The following is a 22,008-nucleotide window of genomic DNA, read 5'->3' as shown; positions in this document are numbered from 1 at the left end:
TAAGACCATGAATGGAAGACTCTCCTGATTGATTACAATAAGAGCTGCTACGCAGTGCAGTAAAGGTTTAGTATGTTGATAGATGGTATGGAGTCTTCCTCTGATTACTTTAATCCTATAATTAATAAAATGACAACTGTAATGCTATAACTAACATCCATTTCTTGTCATTCATTGTTAAGTGAAGGGCATACATCAACAGAAAGACCTTACTTACACTCACTTGCTACTTCATTAGGTAGACCCGTGAAAATTAATGCATTCTAATATAACAGTGCTGCACTAAATCTTAGCTTCGTGATGGTTATGGTGTTTTTTTTTTCAACTGTGCTTTCAATTTAGATGCTGCAGTTTGTAGTGCTATTGTATTGTATGTTCCTATTATTTTGACAACCCCCACTGTAGCCAGTGCGCTAGGTCAAATAACGGCACCACAAACTACATCTCGCAGAGTGATCATACAGTTCAATTACCACCTTTTATCCACAGTTTAAACATAAATGGAATATTATAACACAGAAGGAGATGTAATTAGAATGCATTTGCTTTTGGTAGTGTACCTAATAAAGTCTACATATACACTGAACTGACCCGGTATCTGCAGATACAAAAGGAGTCAGTGCTTTGGCAAAATTCAAAACACCAGGTGATTTTACAATGAAAGAGCAGAGAAAAGATTAAAACTAAATAAAACACTTGGTCCATGTGACGGCTGTGACAGAATTGGTTGGAATTTTTAACTCTTTTCCCCCCGCTAGTTTATGTTATGAGAGATTAGCACAAATGGAGTAGTTTTCATATTTGTGTATTATAACCTGTAACCTATAGTGACAAATCTTTATGTTTTTGGTAGTTTGCTTCTTCCTATCCACACAGGGTGTGGATCCTCTTACATGGAGCCTGTGATGTTGTGTCATCATGTTTCTACATCAGCCCAGGATGGACAAACCAAACACCTGCTGCAGAGAGCTTTGCACATTTATACTTAAGGTACAGACACACCAAACTGACATCTGCAAAGTACGGACAATAAGGGCAGACTGTAAGAAAAGTTGCACTTGAACATACCACAAACACTAAGTCTCTGCTTGAAAGGAAACAATGCCTCCTCATACCAGGAGGTAATCTGTATTTGTCACTGAAAGGAGGAAACCAGAAGAGCTACTATTAGCTGGCAGCCTGGGAAGCTAGGAAGACCTACAAATCTTCATACCGAGCTGGTCTCTTCAGAATCATGGTGATCAGTTGGTCTACACCTTATTCATTCTACGTCACGTTGTTGTAAAAACATTAGTGTTTTTGAAAACTGAGATAAAAATGACTTTGTTTTCAGCCAATCAGAGAGTTGTCTCACAGATTCGTTCCATTACCAGTATAACATGGTGAATTTTCTGAAAAGCTCTAGACTGTAGAGCACAGAGGGAGGAATATACACAGTTCATTGCAATTTGCAATCTCACCACTAGATGTCACTAGCCCCTACATATGGCACCTTTAAAGTGAAACAAAAAGTTCACACATTGTTGAGCTGCAGATACGTCTGTTTTATTGTGTTCTTTGAAAAATAGACATACTGTATATAGACATTTGTTTTTAATCCGATCTCATTTTCAATAAGTACAGTATACTTTTTTATTCACTGTTACGTCAGGAGAGAGTTGAAGTTAGAACCAGGGCAAAAAAAAATTGTATTCACTGTGGATTTGTTATTGTAATGCAGCATGGAACATAATGAAATTACAAATCAGCACATTTACTGGTCACTACCTAAAGTTCTGACCTCACTGAAGAGTTTGTCCATATCAGCTTGTTCAACATATTGGCTTTTCTTCCTGTTCTGTATTTTTGCAGCTCAGTGGTGAATTGAAAATATCATTTTTTGTTTGTTTTCAGTATGTTGTTTGTCTTAGTTGTTGTGTTTTATTCAGGTCTAAATGTGTTAAAATGTCATTTGAGAATAATTTAAAGTAAAAGTAGAGTGGAAGTTGTGAGAATAATAATAAAAGGTCAACTTACATGAACATATATTATGTAGCCAGCATAGCAATTCAACATTTCAAATATAATATAATACAGTAATATCAGTAAGTGTTGCTGTATGGATTTGAAGATGAGGCATAGTATGGAAGGACCAGGTTTAGAGATGTATGCCACTTAAAACCACTACTTGTTCTACTAACCAAATACGTCATTTTTACATTACATGTTGTGTTTTTTGTGAGATGAAACCAGAACATAAACAAGAATAAAGTAAAAAGAAGAAGTGACATGGTCACCGTATTTCAGAACATATTAAAAATACATGTACGTTTTGAAAAAGCAGCAAAACATGACAATGAACAGCTTATTGTGCTTGTAAGTTACAGTGAGTGTGTAAAATAAAATCAGTTCCTTCTCAATGCAACATCTGTTTCAGATACAGTAAAGAAGCAAATTAACAATCTGCCATGAAAGCTTTGATGATGCTGCAGCTTATCAGTCCAGTAGTATTACACATTATATGTCCAGCTGACTGCAACAATGTAATTTCAAGCGTTGTGTGTGAGAGCAGGAAGGCATAGCTCTATCTGAAGCAACTTTGAATCATTACAGTCATCATCAGATACGAGGTTGCTGATGTCTCACTGGAGGGCTGGATGTGCTCTCCACATCGCTCTGTTATGTAACCTCCTCGTCACGTTGTTTGTCTCTCTTGACGTGCCCTCATTCCGTCTTGACTTTCACGAGCAGCCCCGCCTCACGGTAGCTAATAACATTTGGTCTGAAAATGTGTGTCCGCTTGCTTGCGTTTGTCAAAAGCAGAAAGGGAGGCTAGGTAAGTGTTTAGGTAAGAAAAATGGACGGTTCGCAAAGATAGAAGGGAGGACAAATCCCTGAAAAGGTAATCTGACAGACTGTGCTGTTCTGAATGTTCTGTTCTGTGGTTCAATGCACCTTTCATCAGCCTGTCTGGTCTTGTCTATTGATCCTGTCTGAAGATTTACTGAAGGAAACAAGGTCAGAGGCCTGGCGAGACAGAAGGAAATGTCAGTGTGAAATCTGCCCTTAAGGTTTGTTCTGAGCACTTTTTGTATCTAATCTGTTCTGGCATGGTGAACCTTTTGCACCTGTGAAGACTATTAGGTTATTGTCACATGTAGCCTAAACAAACCTAAACTAAAAATACTAGAGCAGGGATTTTACTGCTGCCAGTAATGTTGTGATTCACTTCACTCTTTGCATGAACCCTTGATCTGACTGTTCATGTAAGCACTTAACTAGTAAGTATTCTGCACGGACAGACACTCATCCTGTCAGGTTCACTGGGCAGAGATAATCGTTGTGCTCAGTGCAACTTTTGATTATTTCTGGGAAGAGGGGCCTATCACCATTAACTTCAAATGACACTGCATTAGCTGCTCTACACACTTCAGCAGAAACGCCATCCACTTAATAAAAATGTGAATTCTCTCGACAGGAAAACAAAAATCTGTTGTTCACTGGATGGTTTCTGTAATTTGTTTTCTAGTTTAGACTGAATGTGCTTTGTTAAATTATCGTGAGCTTAATACAACGTACGACAACAAAAACTTTGTTCATCTATATTAACCCATATCAAAAATCAAGCTCAGACAAATGAAGATGGGGAATCAATACAATCAGTCATGTAAGCTGACCTTTCAAAAACAGAAACTGCACACGGATCAACATAAAGCACTTGTGCGCAGTCACACACAGTCTGCACACCAATGAGTCCACAGACACACGCTTCATTTTACGCCTTCATCTGGACATTGATCAGGTTTCTGACTTTGTGGTGACTGGCTGGATGTTCTGGACTTTGGAAAGTGTGACAGGCACCTTTCCCTCTCCGGGGGTTGGGGCTCTCATTATTGGGGTACCTGTGACATAAGCAGTTAGTGCTAGAGGGACATTCATACACTGCAATGTAAGTACAGCATTGACACTGACACAAAAACTATCCCTGACACTAAAAAAAATCCTTTCCCTTACTCTTCTTACATCTTGGCAATTTTATTTTTGAACATCATCCCATCATGCGTCATAGTAGTAGAGTAGAGAATGGAATCTTACCAACTGTTGCATGCAGATCTGCCAACCTCTCCTTAAACTTCTGCTGCAGATACAATTCTTCTTTGGAGTAGCTCTTGGCAAAGGCAGACAGCAGGAGACCCACAGCCACGGAGGTGCCTCCCACACAGAACAGCACAGCACCAGTCAGCTTGCAAACATCCAGTGCACGGTTGAAACTGACGGCGTGGCTGTTCAAAAACAGGACTGTTTGTTTACCCACTATCCTCTTCATTATGACATTAATTGTAGCAGGCAATTCATGCAAATTACTGTCATCAATATTATAATCTTTATAATCTATAATCTTTATGATTTTAAGGGCTTCCTGGTCAGCGCAAACTCTAGGGCTGCAGCATTACAAACATGCATACGCATCTTTATTTGCACTACATGAAGATAAAGACTAATTAAAAGAACACAAAAATACTCTTTGAATATTCATCATCAACATAAGGGATCAAAAAGGGACTATATGAATCACAGCAAACATCTACAGCCCGGCTGTGGATGCCTCTAAGTAGTTTAAAGTTACTTTGAACCTTAGATAATTTTGATTCCTAAAAAAGGGAAAAGTGTACTTAAAGGCCAGACTTACGGGACAAGTAGGAGGCATAAGTTGTCCGATCAGGATCAAGGAAAGCTTTTGAACTGGAATAAACCAATGGGACTAAGGGGTGGATATGGCAAACCATCTGACCCAAGCATACAACAAGCAATGGTGAGTAAGCCCTTTAAGTTTTGTAATAAAGTCTGAGCTTCTGTCTATGCGAACGCTAAATGCAATATGAAGTAGTTAGTGGTTCCAGAACTGATCTCTGGGGTACGCCCCTTTAACGGATTACCACAGATGACGTCAAGTATACAGTTTAGTTGTGTCAGAGCAATAAAAGTGACATCAACTCCTTCTCATTAACATATTGTATTACTCCTGTACCTGTCAACAAAAAGTAGATCGTCTTCACCAAATGCTTCAATCCTGGCTGGAGTGGCATAGCCCACCAAAACAACAATGAAGCCCGCAAGCAAGATCAGGGTACCGAACGCGAGACAGACCTGGAGGGAAAGAAGACAGAGAATGAGGCCGGTCTAAGGATGCTTTAGGAAACACACGCATTGTTCTACATGTAGTTGTAGATCATTGATTTCAGAGTGTCACATGGTTCTCCATCAAGATGGAGTTAGAAAAAACTCAGGTGTATTTGGAAAATATTACAAAAGTAAGTTTTATTATTATTCCTAATCGGATGTTATTCTATCTGGAAATTCAACAGTGTTGTGTAACAAAGCCAGGTTTACCTTCAACAAGGTTGAAGCACCCTTTCAGCCTCTAGTCCCTCCCACTAGACTTAATATTTATGTCATAAAAAAAAATTTCTTACCAAATAAAGCGTTAAGTGCTTCCGTATTTAAAAGACCTTGTAAGACTAAAGAATTAAATTTCTATTTCCACTCCAAATCAAGCTATTTACAACAAACGTTAATATCAACGGGAAAGTTCACGTGGCTGTGAAAGCGCGCGAGAACATGGTATTTAACAGAGGAAAATGTTATGCCCCGGATTTGCCAACCAAACTTTGTGAGGGGAGGCGGCGAGGTGAATGCGCAACGCACTTCAACGCATGGTAAGCGAATGTAACCTTTATGTAAATGTGTGCGTTTATGGAAATAGGGCAACAAAAATGCGCGCTACTGACACAAAGCAAAGTTTGGTTACTACGTGGAGAAAGCAGGCTGCGAAAGGGACGCGCGTTTGTGCCATACTGTCAAGTGTTCGTGAGTATGGGTTGTGCGCATCCCGCAGTGATTGGCATTAGCAGCTCGATAACGCAGATTTTTATTTTTTTTTTTTCAGTTGCGTAATGTTGCTCGAATCACAGCACGTGATACGCTGTTTTGTTTGAAAATACACTGAGAAACTTAACCTCACCTTCCAGAGTAAAGAGCTCCACCTCCCAGGCGATCTCTGAATCTGAAAATCTTCATCACGTTCCCAGATGGAAGCTGTGCACTCCTCATAAAACTGGATAAGGGATCAGAATGAAATTGTTCACACCTTTTCAAAAATGGGAAATGACTCCACAGGAGATGAAGATCTAGTGATTATGCGATCAAGCGATGCTGCGATTACGACTTGTTAGCTGGGAATGATAGATAGTCGCAGGAGAACGGCCTGCTCTAGTATGTCTCTCTGCTGTCTTACCTGGTGTAGGTAGGAGCGGACTCCATACTGCTGGTAGTTTCCGCTGGCTTGAGCATGCTCACCATAGTCTGACCCACAGACGTCTGTGCATGAAGTCATCCTTCACATCTGTCTACCTGAGAGCAGACACAAATGCTTTAATGCAGGCTTCCTTTAAGAAACCACCCACGCTGTTTGTGCACAAAGTCTCTCTGGCTTTTACCCATGCATAAACAGGCACACACACATTTGCGTTACACACCAGCATGTACCCTAGCACATACTGCTAGAACATTATGTAACACTGTACTGAGGGCACGGGTGCCTCTGTACATTGAGATTAATGATGCATACCCCTTGTCTGCCATTATGAAATACGCCATGATGTATCATTCTCTAGATTCAATATTGTTTCAGCTGAGTACTGAGAGTGCTGACATGCACCGAATTATCTTCTTTTCAGTGCTTGATGGAAGAATCATACCATCAAAACCACAGTTTGTGCTGTGTGTTACAAACAAAGCAGAGCTCCTATCGTTTGCAAGATTTGTGCTGTAAAGTAAGAATCTTTAAAGTTGAACATAAACAGCATGAGATAATAAGCAATAATCAACTGTTACTAAAAACAAAAGCATACTTTTCACAATACATGTGACTACCAGTGTGTGTACTATTAAGATTTGATGTGGCAGGTCCCACAGACTTAAATGTGTTTTGTAATGACCTTTCCCCTGAGGTTTGTCTTGCTGCTATAAAAGTAACTCTTGCATCCTCACAACCACTGCCATAAAAGACAAGAATGCACCTGCTGTGGGACGTGTTACCCTACACACATTAATTCTCAGTGTCCGGAATCCGAAGGCAGTTCACGGCTCACTGCCTCGATACGAGCAAAATGCGCTTCAAGTTTTTGTCAGCTGGCATTTCTTGTACATTGTTCTTAATAGTGTTTTGTTTTTTATGTGCAACTGTGCTACTGTGACCAAGCAATTCCCCTTGTGGATGAATAAAGTTTATCTAAGTCTAAGTCTAGCACTAAATCTGCACTGCTGTTTCTGCAGCGAACTCATACAGTTGGATTGTTAGGGAACAAAAGTGGAAATAAAATATCGATCCCATTGTTGGCAATGTTTCTTTTAGATGCCAATAGGATTAAACGTCCCGGAAATGCATTACTTTGCATTACATTGTGTTATTGTTCCAAAGCAGTGTCGTGTTCTGTGACAACGCACAAAGCAAATGGACAAAAGAGTCGCCCTTGAAAGAGAACCAGCAGGCGTTCTGGTTCATCAGGGGAGATATGTAAATCATGTTGAAGGTGATGTAATGTTAAATTAGTGGGTATGGACCTTTTGTATTTTAAGACAACTAGTTAGTAAATTATTTAAACTCTTATGTGTGGGTAAATGTAAGAGTTAAATTGCACTAAGGCTGTGTGCCTTAACCGTTGCAAGGTGTGCGGTAATAATGCAACATGAAAGAGTCCCATGGGGGCAGATTTGAGTAGTGTAAGCAGAAGCCAAGCACTTTTAGCCTCCGTACCTTGTTTTCATCAGTGCCTTTAATTGCGTCACTCTTATTTACCAGAGAGTGACTGAATTTCCCACGGGATCAATCAAGTATCTGGCTGTCTGTAAACTGTGCAAGTGCTTATATTTGCTCATCGCGATCGTGGATTGAGTTTTACAATCTGATCGAACTGATCAAACGCCAGTCAAGGCCAAGGTCAAATCTGTTTTGTTTGTTGAAAGAGGGTGTTTCATTTGAATTTGTTTTTTGGCAAGGCCCCACTAGTATGTTATTCCACGTATCCACTGACTTTGTGATCTGGAAAGGGTGGTAAAAGATTGGAAATTGATGAGGTAGGTTATGAATGACCAAACGTGAATACACACAATACATATAATATTGGGACCACAGAGTGTGATTGGTGAAAAACTCCATTAACGTGAAGCGCATTGTTCTCTGTAACCTTCCATAAAACTGCTTGATTTGTACCTGCGCAGGACACTCATGAACATCTCTGTCCAGATTCTTCTAAGTCTCTTTTTCTTTTTCTCTGCATTTTCGCAAGGGCAGTTTCCAAATTATTATCCAGCTGTATACTTAGTGGAAATACGAGATTGTTGATTGCATGTTTCACTTCAAACCTTTGCATTAAGCAGGAATGGGTACTCATATATTTTACGGGACAATGAGCTTTTCACATATATTAATCCAAAATAACACACAGCTAGCTCCAGAATGAATCAGTGACTGTAGGTTGGTCAAGTATACACAAACAGATACACAGCCAACATAAACTGTCAAAACTGGCTTATAAATATGGTTGGACAGTATAATTGAATTAAATAAAAACTGGAACTGTGTGTTTCAGAAGTGGCTAAATCAATAAAACCAAACTGAATGAATGATCAGCGCGTAATTGTAGCTCAATTGTGAGATTAGTTTCATTCTCAGCTTTGACGCTTCCCCTTATCCACAACACGCTAGACGAGCTCCCCGTTTCAAACAAACGCAAACCTGTCTCGCCCTTAAAGCCGCCAGCTCATGAAATATGCGTTGATATCTAAATGCATCTGCAGTGTTTCATATCAGCCGCTGAGCCCGGAGCTGTCCGTGGTGCTGAACGCCATTATTAGCCTCCATCGAGCCCTCACCCCAGCCAGCAGGAAAACACACAGACGTAATGTGTGACGCCAGTCTGGAAACAGACCTCATCCATTCGTCCTCCCAACCCCCCATGAGACGCAAACAGTCACACGGCACGCTTTTCAATTAAACTTACAAAAGGTGGACTTCGCGTCAAATCCGTTTGACCAAATCGAATCGTGTCAAGCACTTGATTAAAAAAAAAGTAATCCCTGACACAAAATGCCATCTGAAGGTACAACCATTAAGTTTTATTTAATTTGATTGCCATGCCAACGGACGACACGCGCATAAATCACGGTGCAAGTAATGAAATTTGGCCGAGGACGATGGCACTTGGATTAAAACTAACATTTGTTCGATGGTGTTCTCCACATGGGAGCCACTTCCAGATGTGCAAAGCGGTAGGCTTCGCTGTGCAAGGTGAAGCGATCTGCGCAGGCGACGTGAGTTTCCGTTATCCCCGAAAGCAACAATCCCAACTCTGCTGCCGTGGCATTGTCAGTATATGATTACAAATAATATGAGGCAAATAATAAAAAAGTGGCATTTACCTGTCATTACAAGCTCGGAGAGTGATCACTCGCTGCTGCTCCCTCAGCCGGGTCCCATCACTCTACAGTCACCTCTCTCTCTCTCTCTCTCTCTCTCTCTCTCTCTCTCAGTTAGTTTCCATCGATGATTCAGATTTTCACGCCGTCTACTGCGCAGGCGTCCCATCCATGACAATATATGATTCAGTGGGGAATATAAATAACCTGGCAAGATGGTTGGAGGGATGAGCAGAAAGGATTGACATTCATGAATGAACGAAAGGGATAGATAGATAGATAGATAGATAGATAGATAGAGGGCCAAACACTCATTGTTTTTCATACCCCATGGAGTTTATACAGTAGTCTTGTATAGTACTATCACAGTATTAATGCATTTGCACACATGTACACACAGAACTGCATCAACTGCAGTTACATGTTGGGGTGCATGAAAACAAAAAAATGGCACAGTCACTTCCCCATAAACTGTACCCCGGCTCAGCGAGACGTCAGCAGCACTCCAATAAACAATGCGAAACACGCTCGCGATTTTCCAGAATTCCCGTCACATTCCAGGGCAGCCTATTTTTAGCTCGCTCAGTGACGTACACTGTTGAAGGAAGCGTTAGTCACCACCTGCTCTTGGGGAAGGTATGACCTAAAGAAGCGCATCACGACTCAAAATACGAAAGCCCTGCTCCAGCAGACTGTGAGAATGAGCATCCCATTCACTCGGTCGTTTATCTGATTTATCAAGAACCTTTTTTACTCTTAAGGTTTTGTCATAGTCATCCACCTACTTCACAAGAAAGTAAGAAAAGTAGGTAATGTCTTTTCTTGCCCTGCTGTTACAATATCAGATGATATTTTGTGTTTTTCCCCAGTAACTTAATAACCTAATATTAAGTATTGTTTTCCTAAAAACCTGATCAAGCATCAGGATATAGAGTCATGTTGAAAAGTGGAGGAAGAATGAGTCTGACATTATTTTTAGTTGGCTTTTCATTCTCGCTTTAGAATCTGTATAAATAAGACTGATTAATTATGACTTCCTCTCTGAGGTGTTGACTAAACAGCAGCTAAAATTAATGATTCCACGTAAGCAACCTCGACATTTAGAATTTTTAGTAACTGTTAAAGGATATGCAGTATTACCGGACTAGAGATCTGCAGCACACAGTAACCCTTGGGCCTAACAATTAAGTTACAATTTTGAGACGGAACACTTATTGATATGAGTCCCCTTTGTTTATACTGAGGTATGTGGAGCAGCAGCAGCAGGTGCTAAAGTCAAATAAAAAGCTGGAGTGAGAAGCTTCTGACTGACAGCCGTCGGGCAGGTATGATGTGGCGCCTGTGTGTGTGTGGCGGGCAGTATAGGAGAGATTAGTGCGCAGAAAACATTAGCAATGCTAGAGGAAATAAGGATTTCCGTTACAGCCGTCGCCATGACAATGATCTTAAGATGAAGAGGTCCCGAAGGAGAGGTCGAGTTGCCTTGTGCTCTCGACCTATTATTCAAACATTTTCCCGGAAAAGATATTTCACATGAAATATGTGAATGGAAAAACGATTTCAAACTCTAAGGTTTCTGTAGTGTTGAAGTAAAAACAATAATAGTCTGCTATTAAGTATCCAATGCAGTGTTGAGTGTGAATTAACTTTAATGTCTTGTGCTGATTATAATTGGAAATTTAAAAAAATGCAGCTGTAATATTTGTCTGCTAAAGGGTGCTTACACCCACTTGAAAAAAAACAAACATCTCTTTATTTTATAGGTCTAAATATGTATAGAAAATCAGCCTACAACTTGCAGATGCACCGAAAAGCTGCGTTGCCAAACTGGTCATTAGCGTCTGCTCCAGAGAGTCTTTGTTGAGCTTTTGTCTGGAAAAACACCAGATGACACAACATCGGCTCCCATCCACTGGACACCAACCAAGAATCTGACGGTACTCACTGTTAATAGTCCAAATACTGGCAATGCCCTCTTGCTGTTTTGAGGTTGGAAACTTGGCGGATGTTGTCCGTTGTCAGGTGTCTGTTACAAAAATTCCCACACTTCTGGCCTTTTTTGGGGGGTAAAGGCCCATATTCAGCATGCCTGGCTGTGGGAGCCAGTATAATTGACTCACTGACTCGCACACATATCGACGTATTTACTGGTGTGGGTTGCATCGATGTATGATTGCCTTAACTCTAAGTGCCACCATCAGTGACCATTCAGTGCAGTTTAATGAGTGGCGCAGATTTGTTGTGTTCCAGCTTTTTGCTCGATCTGTGTTTTCATAGACCAAAACCCATGTGATTATGTATTAGAATGAGAAAGAGTCCAAATACTGGTGTTCAATCAGAACAAGCCTACTTCTCACTTAAACATAACAGCAGCTTAACCAGTGGTTGCAAATCTCACTTCTCTGAAATGATCGTTTTAGATGGCTCTGAAATAAATTTCTAGCTTGTGCTGCTGGCTTGGCTAAATCTAAGTAGTAAGAAACTTGCTTGAAGTGCAATCTTTCACACAGATCGAGGGCATATGTTAAATAAGGAATGAGTGACTGTGAAAACCAGAGGGAATAATGAACCTTTACAGTTCTAATTTTGAGATAAATTGGATGCAATAAAGTATAAGAAGTCACAGCTCCGTGTTTGATGATGTGATGAATTCATATCTGTTCAAACAAAATAATCTGCGCTGCCATCACAAAATGATCTGTGCCTGTGCAATTACATTGCAGCATACTAATGGACTTTTATTTGGAAAACACGCTCTGTTCTCTCTTTCTCTCTCTCTCTCTGCCTCTGTCTCGCAGTCAGTCTGTGTACAAGCTGAGCATCTCCGAGCAGAGAGAGGCGGTTTCTATGGCGACGCGAAAAGGTCACCTTCAGGAAGTTCTCTGTGAGCGTGTGCAGAATGCTAGCTGGATAATCAGGCTTCCTGTAATGACTGATAACAGACCACAGCTCATTAGAGAGAAAGACCGTGATAGGGTGGGGTGAGCGGGAGGGGATTATTAGTCATAGTGCAAAGAAGCAGTAGAACATTTATCCTAATTGTACGCCACACTTTCACACTGCCTCTGTTTTGTGAACATGTTTGGCTAACCGGGTGTTCAGAGATGCTAAGCCCACATGCAGTTATTATTATAAATGCAGTGTCCACGTAATGTGACATGATGCAGGTAGCCGATGACACAAATAGATAGAACCCGGTGGCTAGTAACGTGAATAAAATTGCATTGTATTTACTTCTTTGTGGGTCACTTAGACAGAAATGTGAGGATTTTGTGACCTACTTTAGCAGACTTGCTGCAGCTATACTGTGGCGTTAGACATCTCTTCTATGCTCAAGCATGACAGCAGATGACGAAATGCACTATTAATTCAAAAAAACAGAACTTTATTACACCAGCCTGGGAAGGGGGACTTTAAAATGATCATTACAGTTGACTGGCTCAAGATCTAAGTGTATATTCTTCTTAAGGAGTTCTTCAGGATTATTTATTGGCCGTGACCTTGGTTTTCACAAACGGTTTAAGTCGAGCTTTTAATCAATCGTTTTTTTTTTTTGCCATGGGCTATCCGTTGGATTGACTGTAGTGATTTATTTCCCCTTCAAGCTCAGCTACATCTCTGACTTGACTCCTTGCATGCTTTGGTTGATTACCCTCAGATAAAAATATTCCCAACACCTTTGTGTCAGTGACGACGGCACCTGCTGTTTTACTGACCTGATTCCTGAAAGGCATTGTCATCCTCCTTGCCATGTTTCAAAATCTATGTCTATCTATGTATGGCTATCCTATATGCACAATTACACCTTCAGTTTATTTAATTTTAGCGGGTATCAATTAAAAATATTCAAAAAAGTTTCTGTGGGTAATAAAAGGTTTGTACAATTTCAGAAGATGTGTGGTGTAGTGTGGTGAACATTGCTGGAAACAGAACCGAACTTTGCAAGTTTCTTGTGCAAATAAAGCAGAAAAAGAGGCATTACCCACATGTTATATATCTGGCTCTAACGGAACAGTGTTGAATAAATACATTAAATATGTCGGATATTTCACTCACTAGCTGCCAGTGTTGCATTGTCTAAGAAAAACAAATATGTAAAAGAGGCATCCTAAAAACCTTTCACTAGGCAAACTGAAGCCACTCACCAAGAATTTATGAATAGAAACATATGAGAAGTTTTACAAATGTTGGTATATTAACACTTTGTTCCCATGCTCCCCGTAGTCTTTCAAGTAATTTGTTAGCCCCTGATGTATACACTGAAATTACACTCTAAATTGCTAGAAATGAGACCAAGTGAGGGGAAAAAGAAGGAAGAAAGAACATGCTCAAAACCACTGTAAACATCAACGCCGGCCTCAGTAAAGACTTCCTGCTAGCAAGGCTGACATCTACTGGACCCCGTGGGATCTGCAATAACAGTCAATATATGTGGAGACATGAATTAGTTAGGCCACATGAGTATTTCATGCTTCCTTTAGTGTGGCCTGTGTTTGTCACATATATTTGTAATGTGATTTATTCAGTTACAGCATGTAAAGTGTTTGCCACTCACTTTAATAAGACCGTGAGGTTAATACATAAAACGGCCTCAGTTGCATATATTCCAGTTGCCCAGATCATGCTGGTGCAGCTATTATAACTCATGAAACATTTTTAGCACACTTGACAAACATGTGTTTGACATAAAATCAACTTGGAGCATAAAGTGCGCATGTGCAATAAATGTTAATGTTTGTTTCCGTTTGAATTGTACTGCAAATGAAAGGGGCCGAAGTAATGAAAGTTAATTGTTCGATAATACTCTTTGTTGTAGTTACAACAGAATTCCTACAACAGATTACTTACACTCACCCAAACAATTAATGGTTTCGGTGTACGATTCCTCAAATGAGACAAAAAGGTTTGACAAATTTTCTCTGTCTTGCATTGGCCCTCCCCATCTTCTCTTATATTTTATGATGGATGAGAGGAAGGAACGGCAGATCTATCCATCTCAGGAACCTTAGCCTTGGCATTGTCGTCCATTTGTCATCTTATTGATTCCTCTGTCATTCTGCCACACCAGAGCTGGAAGCTCGGACTTTCCACTTGGACCATGCAGTATTTCATAAACCACTGGCTGGAGGGGGCAAAAAAGTGTTGCTGTGATGGAAGTGATCTTTCTCTGTGGGACAAAGCTGTCAAAGTTATAGCTGTACAGGCATTAAACTGAGGCAACATTTATACATTCTCAAAGAATGGTGGCGAGGAAATGGCGTAGTAAAACCTCTGTTGTTTCGTTCGGAACATAAAGACGTCGTCTTTGGTAAAATAATTGGCTTTGTGTAGCTTTGCCAAGTGTCCTGTGTTAGAACAATAGAGACATCACACCAAAAAACCTTAACATGGCACAACTGTTCAGCTTCCTCGGATGATACCTAAAGCTGTTGCTAATGTCTGTCATATTTTTTAAGTACTTTAGGCAAATGAGAGGATGCATGTGGCATGTCTAACTGCTAATTTGTACCTGTCTGCTGCCATTTGGTTGTTAATCCTTTAGGTTTAGCCCTGCTGTGGAAAAGACTGGACAAAGAACTTTTTTTGTAGCGGAGTGAAGCCACGTTCAAATTTGTTTCCATTGTCTGTGCTTCTTTATTCTTTGGTTTTGTTTTTGTCTGTCTTTTTGTTGTTTTTTTGTGCAAATTTGATGTGTTTCTTGTACAAGCCAACCCTTTTCAACCTTGACGTTTGACCTACACATAGCACGTTCACCCAGAGGCCACACACTGTTACTGTACCCAAATGTCTCACTGTAGATTCCACATTGGTTGAATTCCCATGAACCTTCACTCTTCACTGGGGGATACTTAATTGGACACCAACAGAGAACCATATATTGGCCTTAACACATGTTCTTTTCCTTATAATAATATCTGTTAAATATACTGTATATAGTATATCCACTGCATTATCACTGAAACGTAATCTGTTTTACTTCACCAAGTCCGTATGAACATGTTTCTTTACCCCCAGTTTTCTGTAATCATGCACTAACCAAGTCAGAAGCTTTAATGTTACAGTGGCAAAAACACAGGTAGGGATTTCAAAAATAAACCCCTCATATAAATATTGGACTGGGATCACAATTTAAACTTGCAGCTGTTTAGTTGTAAAAGTTATCTCTATTCAGGATGCCTGGTAGAAACCATACCAAAAAAAAAACAAGTTGGGTATTAATCAAACATCCTACATAATTAATTGCTAGTGATTTGTTTAAGCTTTGCGGCAACACTTTACCCCGTAGGCCCTGACACACACACACACAGTTATACACAGGTTTCTGGGGCTGTAGCCTGGTGTCCCCACAGAGGTCCTCAGCTGCCCCCGTGTTTTAATTGCACCATTTCAAGCATTTGCACTGAGTGGTCATCATTCACCGGTCTATCAGGGGTGATGTATGGCTCTGAACTGTAATAGTCTCTGCTTTGCTCTCCAGGCACAACATCAAAGAATCACACTTAACAGCAATTAATCATTCTGGATCACACCCCACAGACTCTCTCTCCCTCTCTCTCTCTCTCTCACACACACACACCTCTCCCTATTGTGTTTTTCAAGCCATTTAGGTGAAGGCTGCCAAAAAAAGAGTAAATGTTAGACAAACTACTATTGAATTTAGGTTAGGAATGCTTCCCAGAGGCTTGTGCTTATTTCCAGCGGCTTTGAAGAAGTGGTTGACTTTAAGTAAAAAATTGGATGTCTGTAGGTTGAGACTAAAGAAAATTCTGTTTTGATGGGGTAAGAACTGGAGGATGTCACAATATCGGTATCTAACAACAGAAGATCCATACGTATATCTATTTTTGTCCATAAAATGTCCATAAATATGTTCAGATCTTCGTGTAAGTTGTATTTTTTTTCCTCTATTTTTTCCAAGGGAAGAAAATGAAAAAATCTATTTCAACTAACGTTCAAATTATTATATCGTTTTTGTCCACAGTGAATGCATTATTCAAACATCCACAGTGTAGATTGGGAAAAGTGTGTGACCCGAATGAGAACAGGTTGGTGAACCGCAAGGCAAATAACATCAGCGAAATCTAATTGGAGGAGTTGGCGAATTAGTCAATGTAAGGCTGGTGGTGTGGGTTAGAGTTGCCTTGGCCTATGAAATAACTACATTTTGCTATTCACAGGAAGCGGCTGCCTTTGTGAACCTTGCCCAGGGAAGAAAAAAAGATCTCAGAATACTTACAATCTAGATTTAAATAAAGCAGTAAAGGGCGGCAGAGCAATCTCAAAGAGTTGCGATTCTGAACACAGTTAAATAAGACAAACCACCTATAAATGGAGACTCTGCGCTCAACTGACTACGATGTTTGATGCAAAAACAAGGAGCGCAGCGAAAGCTTTAGAGGAACAGTAAATGATCCTCAGTGTCCATGTCGGGACACCACAGAGACACCCACAGTCCCCTTTTAAAGAGAATAATGTTGCTGCAGACTGTGTGACAGTCCAGTTTAATGCGTACGTCCAACAAATTATTGATGTAACTGATGAGCTGAAATATTTTTGCCATGATCAGAATAAAGAAAACCTGGGTAAGGGGTTTGCACACTTTCTCACCGTGGTATGCGCCTGTTTTACTGATCTGTGGCCTAGCAAAGTCAAGCTTCTTCAGATTTCATCATGACTACTGAATGCCAGAAAATCTAGGGTCTAATAGGCGGTTTAGACTTCTACGTTAAGTTGAAGCAGTAGCTACGGCGACAGCGCAGACCCTGCCCAGACCCTGGCGCCGTAACTGACGTGCACGTAACTGAGGTTCGGAGATACAAACATTTGTATGACTCATCTTGAGGCGAAATTTCGGTGGAAGTTTCAGCCATTGTTGAAAGTGAAGCAGGAAGTAGAAACAAAAATTAACCCGACTGGCAAAAAAGACACAGCACCGGCTAGCGTCAGGGTGGCGTTTTTACAGAGCTCAGGCTGTGTGAGTAAGTTACGGCTTCTAGGTCCCGCAGTACCCTAAAAGAGCCTTTACTCGCACCTAGTTCCTACTCATAAATGCATTTCATTATTTATTTTTTGTAGAAGAGTCCAAGTTAACTTGAACCTGACATGGTCCAGCTACATGTAACCTTGCGCCAGCCTCAGCTGAAGTATTCTGAAGTTGGGTCCAGCTGGGTTTCAACACGGCACGCACAGCACTAACTCTCCCATCCATTGCTCTTTTTGTACTCTTCCATCTGCCCTTCAGTTTGCTCCCCTTCCCACCCTCCCACTCCGTCCCCCCCGTGTTTCTGTAATTGGTCATTTAAATGAAAAAGACTTAAATTGGAGGATTAGAGGTGCAGGTCTCCCTCTCACTCACCCTGTCTGTCGCTCTGTGTGTTTGTGTGTTGGAGTGAGAGAGAGACAGTCCCATGGTGATATGGCAGACAATCTCCAAGGGATGTCCTTAAGAACAAAAGCATCTGGAAGAGGCCTCCTTTACTCTCTCTGTTACCCTGGTTACAGGCTGGCAGCTTGTGCGTGTTTGTATAGTATGCGAGTCTGTAATGTAAGTATTTGCCCGATTGTGCAGGTCCTCCATTAAAAAAATATCCCTGTGTTAAGATTATAAATACAAGAAAAAAATATGTTTTTAAGATGAGGATCATAATGTAGGTTATGAAAAAAAGTGGCTATTTTTGTAGCTGGAAATAGGAAATTGAAAAATTGGTAGCTAATGGAGGGCATTGTAAGTTTAAACGTCTGCCCCAGTGTGTATTTGTGTGTCTGCGTATATATATGACGGCTGGCAAGCAACTGTCACCACGTGGCAACAGCCAACCACGCTTCACTTCTGGCCGCGCCAAGCTCTCCAATTACAGAAGCCAGCTCTGCCAAAAGCCCCCTCTTTTCCTCTCAATAGATGGGATGACTGGGCTGCATCCTCTGACACACAAACACACACACACACACAGAGACTCACACACACATATACACACGCCTCTCTTCTCGTGGTGCACCTGCCTCCCTGCTCTCCAGGCCAGCTCAACTCCTATCAAAGGGGCTGAGCTCTTTTCTTCCAGAAAGCTAATCCAACACCTGTCTCCAGGCTTTATACTGGGAATAGAGGGCTGTGTGCTGTGTGAATGCGAGAGTACAGTGTGTACGGGAGAGCAAACGAGGGAGTGTGTTTTTCAGAGAGGGAGACAGTTTGTGTTTGTGGGAGATCAAGAGCAGAAAAAAAAGAAGAAATCGTGGGTGTGTGTGTGTGTGGCTCCTTTGTGAGTGGATTTGAGAACGGACATATGGAGACTACAAGGCAGACTGTATTCTTTTCAGTGGTAATGGAGTATCAAAGGATATTTGGGGGGAATAGTTGGGGTTTTATTTTGCAGGGGGTTAGATTAACGGTATCTCAAAAGATCTAATTTTACTGTAACTGTTGAATGCTTGTTTGGTGCAGTGACTGCTGAAATACAGTCCCAGGAACATTAATGCAACTAATAATGCAATAGGAAGTAATTTAATCAATTATGTACTATCGTATGAGCAAAACCAGCCTTTAAATGTTTTCCAAGTCTTTCCAGTGATTCCTACTGAAAGGATTTACTTTGTCACATGAGGGCTGTTCCATCACCAGCAAGTTAGGTTTCTTATGAGTTTCTGAGCCAATTTCCGTCTCGTCTTGCGTTGGAGCCCTTTTGAGTCATGTTATTTATTATGTCATTTGGGAGCTCAAGCGTAATGAGCCCTGAATTGTATCCCATGATGGAAAATGATGCACTCCGCTATGTGTGCTGGACATGGGTGGTGTTCTAGTTCTTGTTGCTCTATTTAGGAAACACGGGGAGCCATTGAAATATTTTGCCATTTTTTACAGACTTTAATTTAACAGGACGACTCACATCAGGCCCTCTGAAGATTCGCCTCCAGCAGCAGGGGTCTCTCAAATTGGAAATTCGAGGTAAAATAAATCTAAGATTGCTTCCCTCCCTGTAGAGTCCCGAAAATGGCTGCAGGGGAGATATTAGAGAGAGGGCTGAGGAGGAGAGTTAGATGGATAGGAGGCGGGGGGTTAGGAAGAAAACAGGGAGAGAGGGAGAAAAGACGGGACCAAGAAAGGGAATGGGCATAAAGTGGGGAGGGAAAAAGAGAGAGATCTGCAGAGAAGGAAAAGATTAAGTTAAAGGAGCTTTATTCACTTTAGCTATCAGGGCCTGAAATAGTCATTTTTGCAGGAAAGAGGTCTTTGCCAGTTTGTTCAGATGTGAGTCGGTGAGCAAAAGCGTGGCTCTCGGTACATGTCAATGCTTGCAGGTTTGCCATGGATTAAACAGCATGTGGGCATGTGCATTGGTTCATACATTGTTATATACAGTATATTCGTCCAGTTGTTACAGGAGAGCAGATTGGGTACACCTCGCCGGGGCATGTCCAAGTCCCATTAACACTGTAAGGCACTGAGAATGACACATGATTTGTTTGAATCAGACGTGCCAGCATAGCAGATGATCAGTCACACTACACAAATGTGAACACGGCTTTCCCCTGTCTACACATGTCCTTACTTAAAAAGTACTAGTTGGAATATCGCCTAAATGTGTTACTAGGTCAAGTCTCAGAGATAGCAAGATGCATGTCCAATTGATTGGTCACAAGAGTGGAAGATAAACTCACGGCCATGTGATACAAAACCGCTGTAATCAGGTTTTAAAGCTCTTACATGTATGAAACCATTTCAGGAAAGATTGCCATGATGTGGAGCATGATTTGTGTAACAGTCATAGCAACTATATGAGAGATCTGTAAAAGCTATGAGACACACTTGACAATGCAGGAGTCACATTTGGGACGTTGTGTCTACTTGGATTAAGAAAATGTGGAAAAAAGTTAGAAATATATTTAAATGGGTCAGCACATGTTATCCAACCTTGGATAGGGCCTTCCCCAGTCGCTGCTGGACACTACTTGGCTTTGTTGTACACACATTTTTACATTACTAACACCATACAAACATGTTTTAAAACCAAACATGCCAGATAATTACAGATTAATTCGATAAATTTTGTAATTATTGCATCTAATTGCGCGTAACTCTGTAGTGGTCCTCCCGATAACTGTCGAATCCCATGGGACGGAAGATGATAGCACCACCACCAAAGGTAGATGCCAGGATCTTCCCCTTGGGACCGGGTTAAACCCCAGCGGAGTTGCAGATTACTGTGCCGACTGTGGAAGGGGAGGAGGCGAGACATTTCCATCCCCTCAAATGAGACGGGGCGTCCAGGACCAGTGGCTGATGAGCTGTAATGATGAAATCTTCCTCCCGCTTGCCACTAGGAGAAAATACCCCCCTAGAGGGCAGACTGTCGTGTACTTTACAAAATATAATCATGTGACCAAGATGACAAATAATGTGTGTTTTGCTCTGGCACCATCTGTCAAACAGTCATCTAAGGGACACCATAATCTAACAGACTGCAAGATTCCTGACAGTATTCATGGTGTTCTTCTAGTCTTGGTGAGCCAACGGCTATTAACTAAAACTATATTGGTACAAAGCCACAATACCAAACAGATTTATGGGGTATAAAGAGCACTATAGTGAAGACTTCAATGACTTTAATGTGTTCCTTGTACATTTTTTATAACGCTGAGTTTGGGCTATAGTACAGTAACCAAAGTATGGGTTCCCAGGGAGATCCACACAGTTAGATCTGAACGGAAATCATGTCGACAATGTTGACTTGTCAGTAATAGTTACTTGTTGTGGTTGTCCAAAGAAACTCAACCTTGATTTCAGCAGATGCTAAAAGGGTGTACGAGGTAAAGCTGATTGTATTCAGAACTCAGATAAGGCCAGGTTTAGCTGAGGTTTAGCAGCCTGCTGGACTCCCAAACTCCTTTCCTGTGGTGACCGGCAACAGATTGTAGTTAGTGGGGTCCCAACAGCACAAGGTGTTGACCTGGCCTCCAAATTCCCTAGATCCCAAACTGATCAAGTATCTGTGGGATGCACTGGAACAAGCCTGATCCACAGAGGCCCCTCCCCTCAACCCATAGGACCCAAAGGCCCCCACTAACAACATTCTGTTGCCAGACACCTCAGGACACCCTCAGAAGGCCCATGTCCATTCTCTGATGAGTCACAACTGTTTTGGAGGCACAAGGGAGACCTACACAATATTAGGAAGGTGGTCCTAATGTTATGTTTGATCGGTGTGTGTAAATATATAAATTCATGGAGAACTGACTTAGCTTTGTATAAGTCCTAATATGTATATTTACCAATTGTGGCTTTGCAGCTGATGTCCTCATCCCTCTGACACATAGTCACACACGCCCACTCTTTGATATTTTCCATGATAAAGCAAACACACTTCTACCCTCTTCAACTTCCTTCGCGCACACACACACGCGCGCGTCTCCTCCGTATACCCACTGTTCTCATGTTTGTCCTTTGCTTTAACATGCACGCAGTTGCATTTTTCCGAGTGCCTTGGAGGTAATTTGTACTCACTTTTCCATCCCAAATGAGATTATAACTGTGTCATGTGGCACTGGCTAAGCAGAGCT

General features: G+C 41.2%; 1 protein-coding gene across 1 annotated transcript; it reads right to left on the bottom strand.

Annotated features, from left to right (window-relative positions):
* Positions 1–3,452: 3,452 nt before the first annotated feature.
* On the bottom strand, positions 3,453–7,192 carry nrsn1 (neurensin 1). The gene is made up of 5 exons (XM_084556697.1): positions 6,275–7,192; positions 6,002–6,094; positions 5,009–5,127; positions 4,075–4,262; positions 3,453–3,881 (listed from the first exon to the last, which is right to left on the bottom strand). The coding sequence occupies exons 1-5, from the start codon at positions 6,371–6,373 to the stop codon at positions 3,778–3,780; spliced, it is 603 nt and encodes a 200-aa protein (XP_084412823.1). The 5' UTR covers positions 6,374–7,192; the 3' UTR covers positions 3,453–3,777.
* Between the last annotated feature and the right edge of the window lie 14,816 nt (positions 7,193–22,008).

The sequence above is a fragment of the Chelon labrosus genome (assembly GCF_963514085.1).
Source record: "Chelon labrosus genome assembly, chromosome: 12".
NCBI lineage: Eukaryota > Metazoa > Chordata > Actinopteri > Mugiliformes > Mugilidae > Chelon > Chelon labrosus.
Note: the sequence above shows the minus strand (reverse complement) of the source record. Positions and strands in the feature narration are given on the sequence as shown.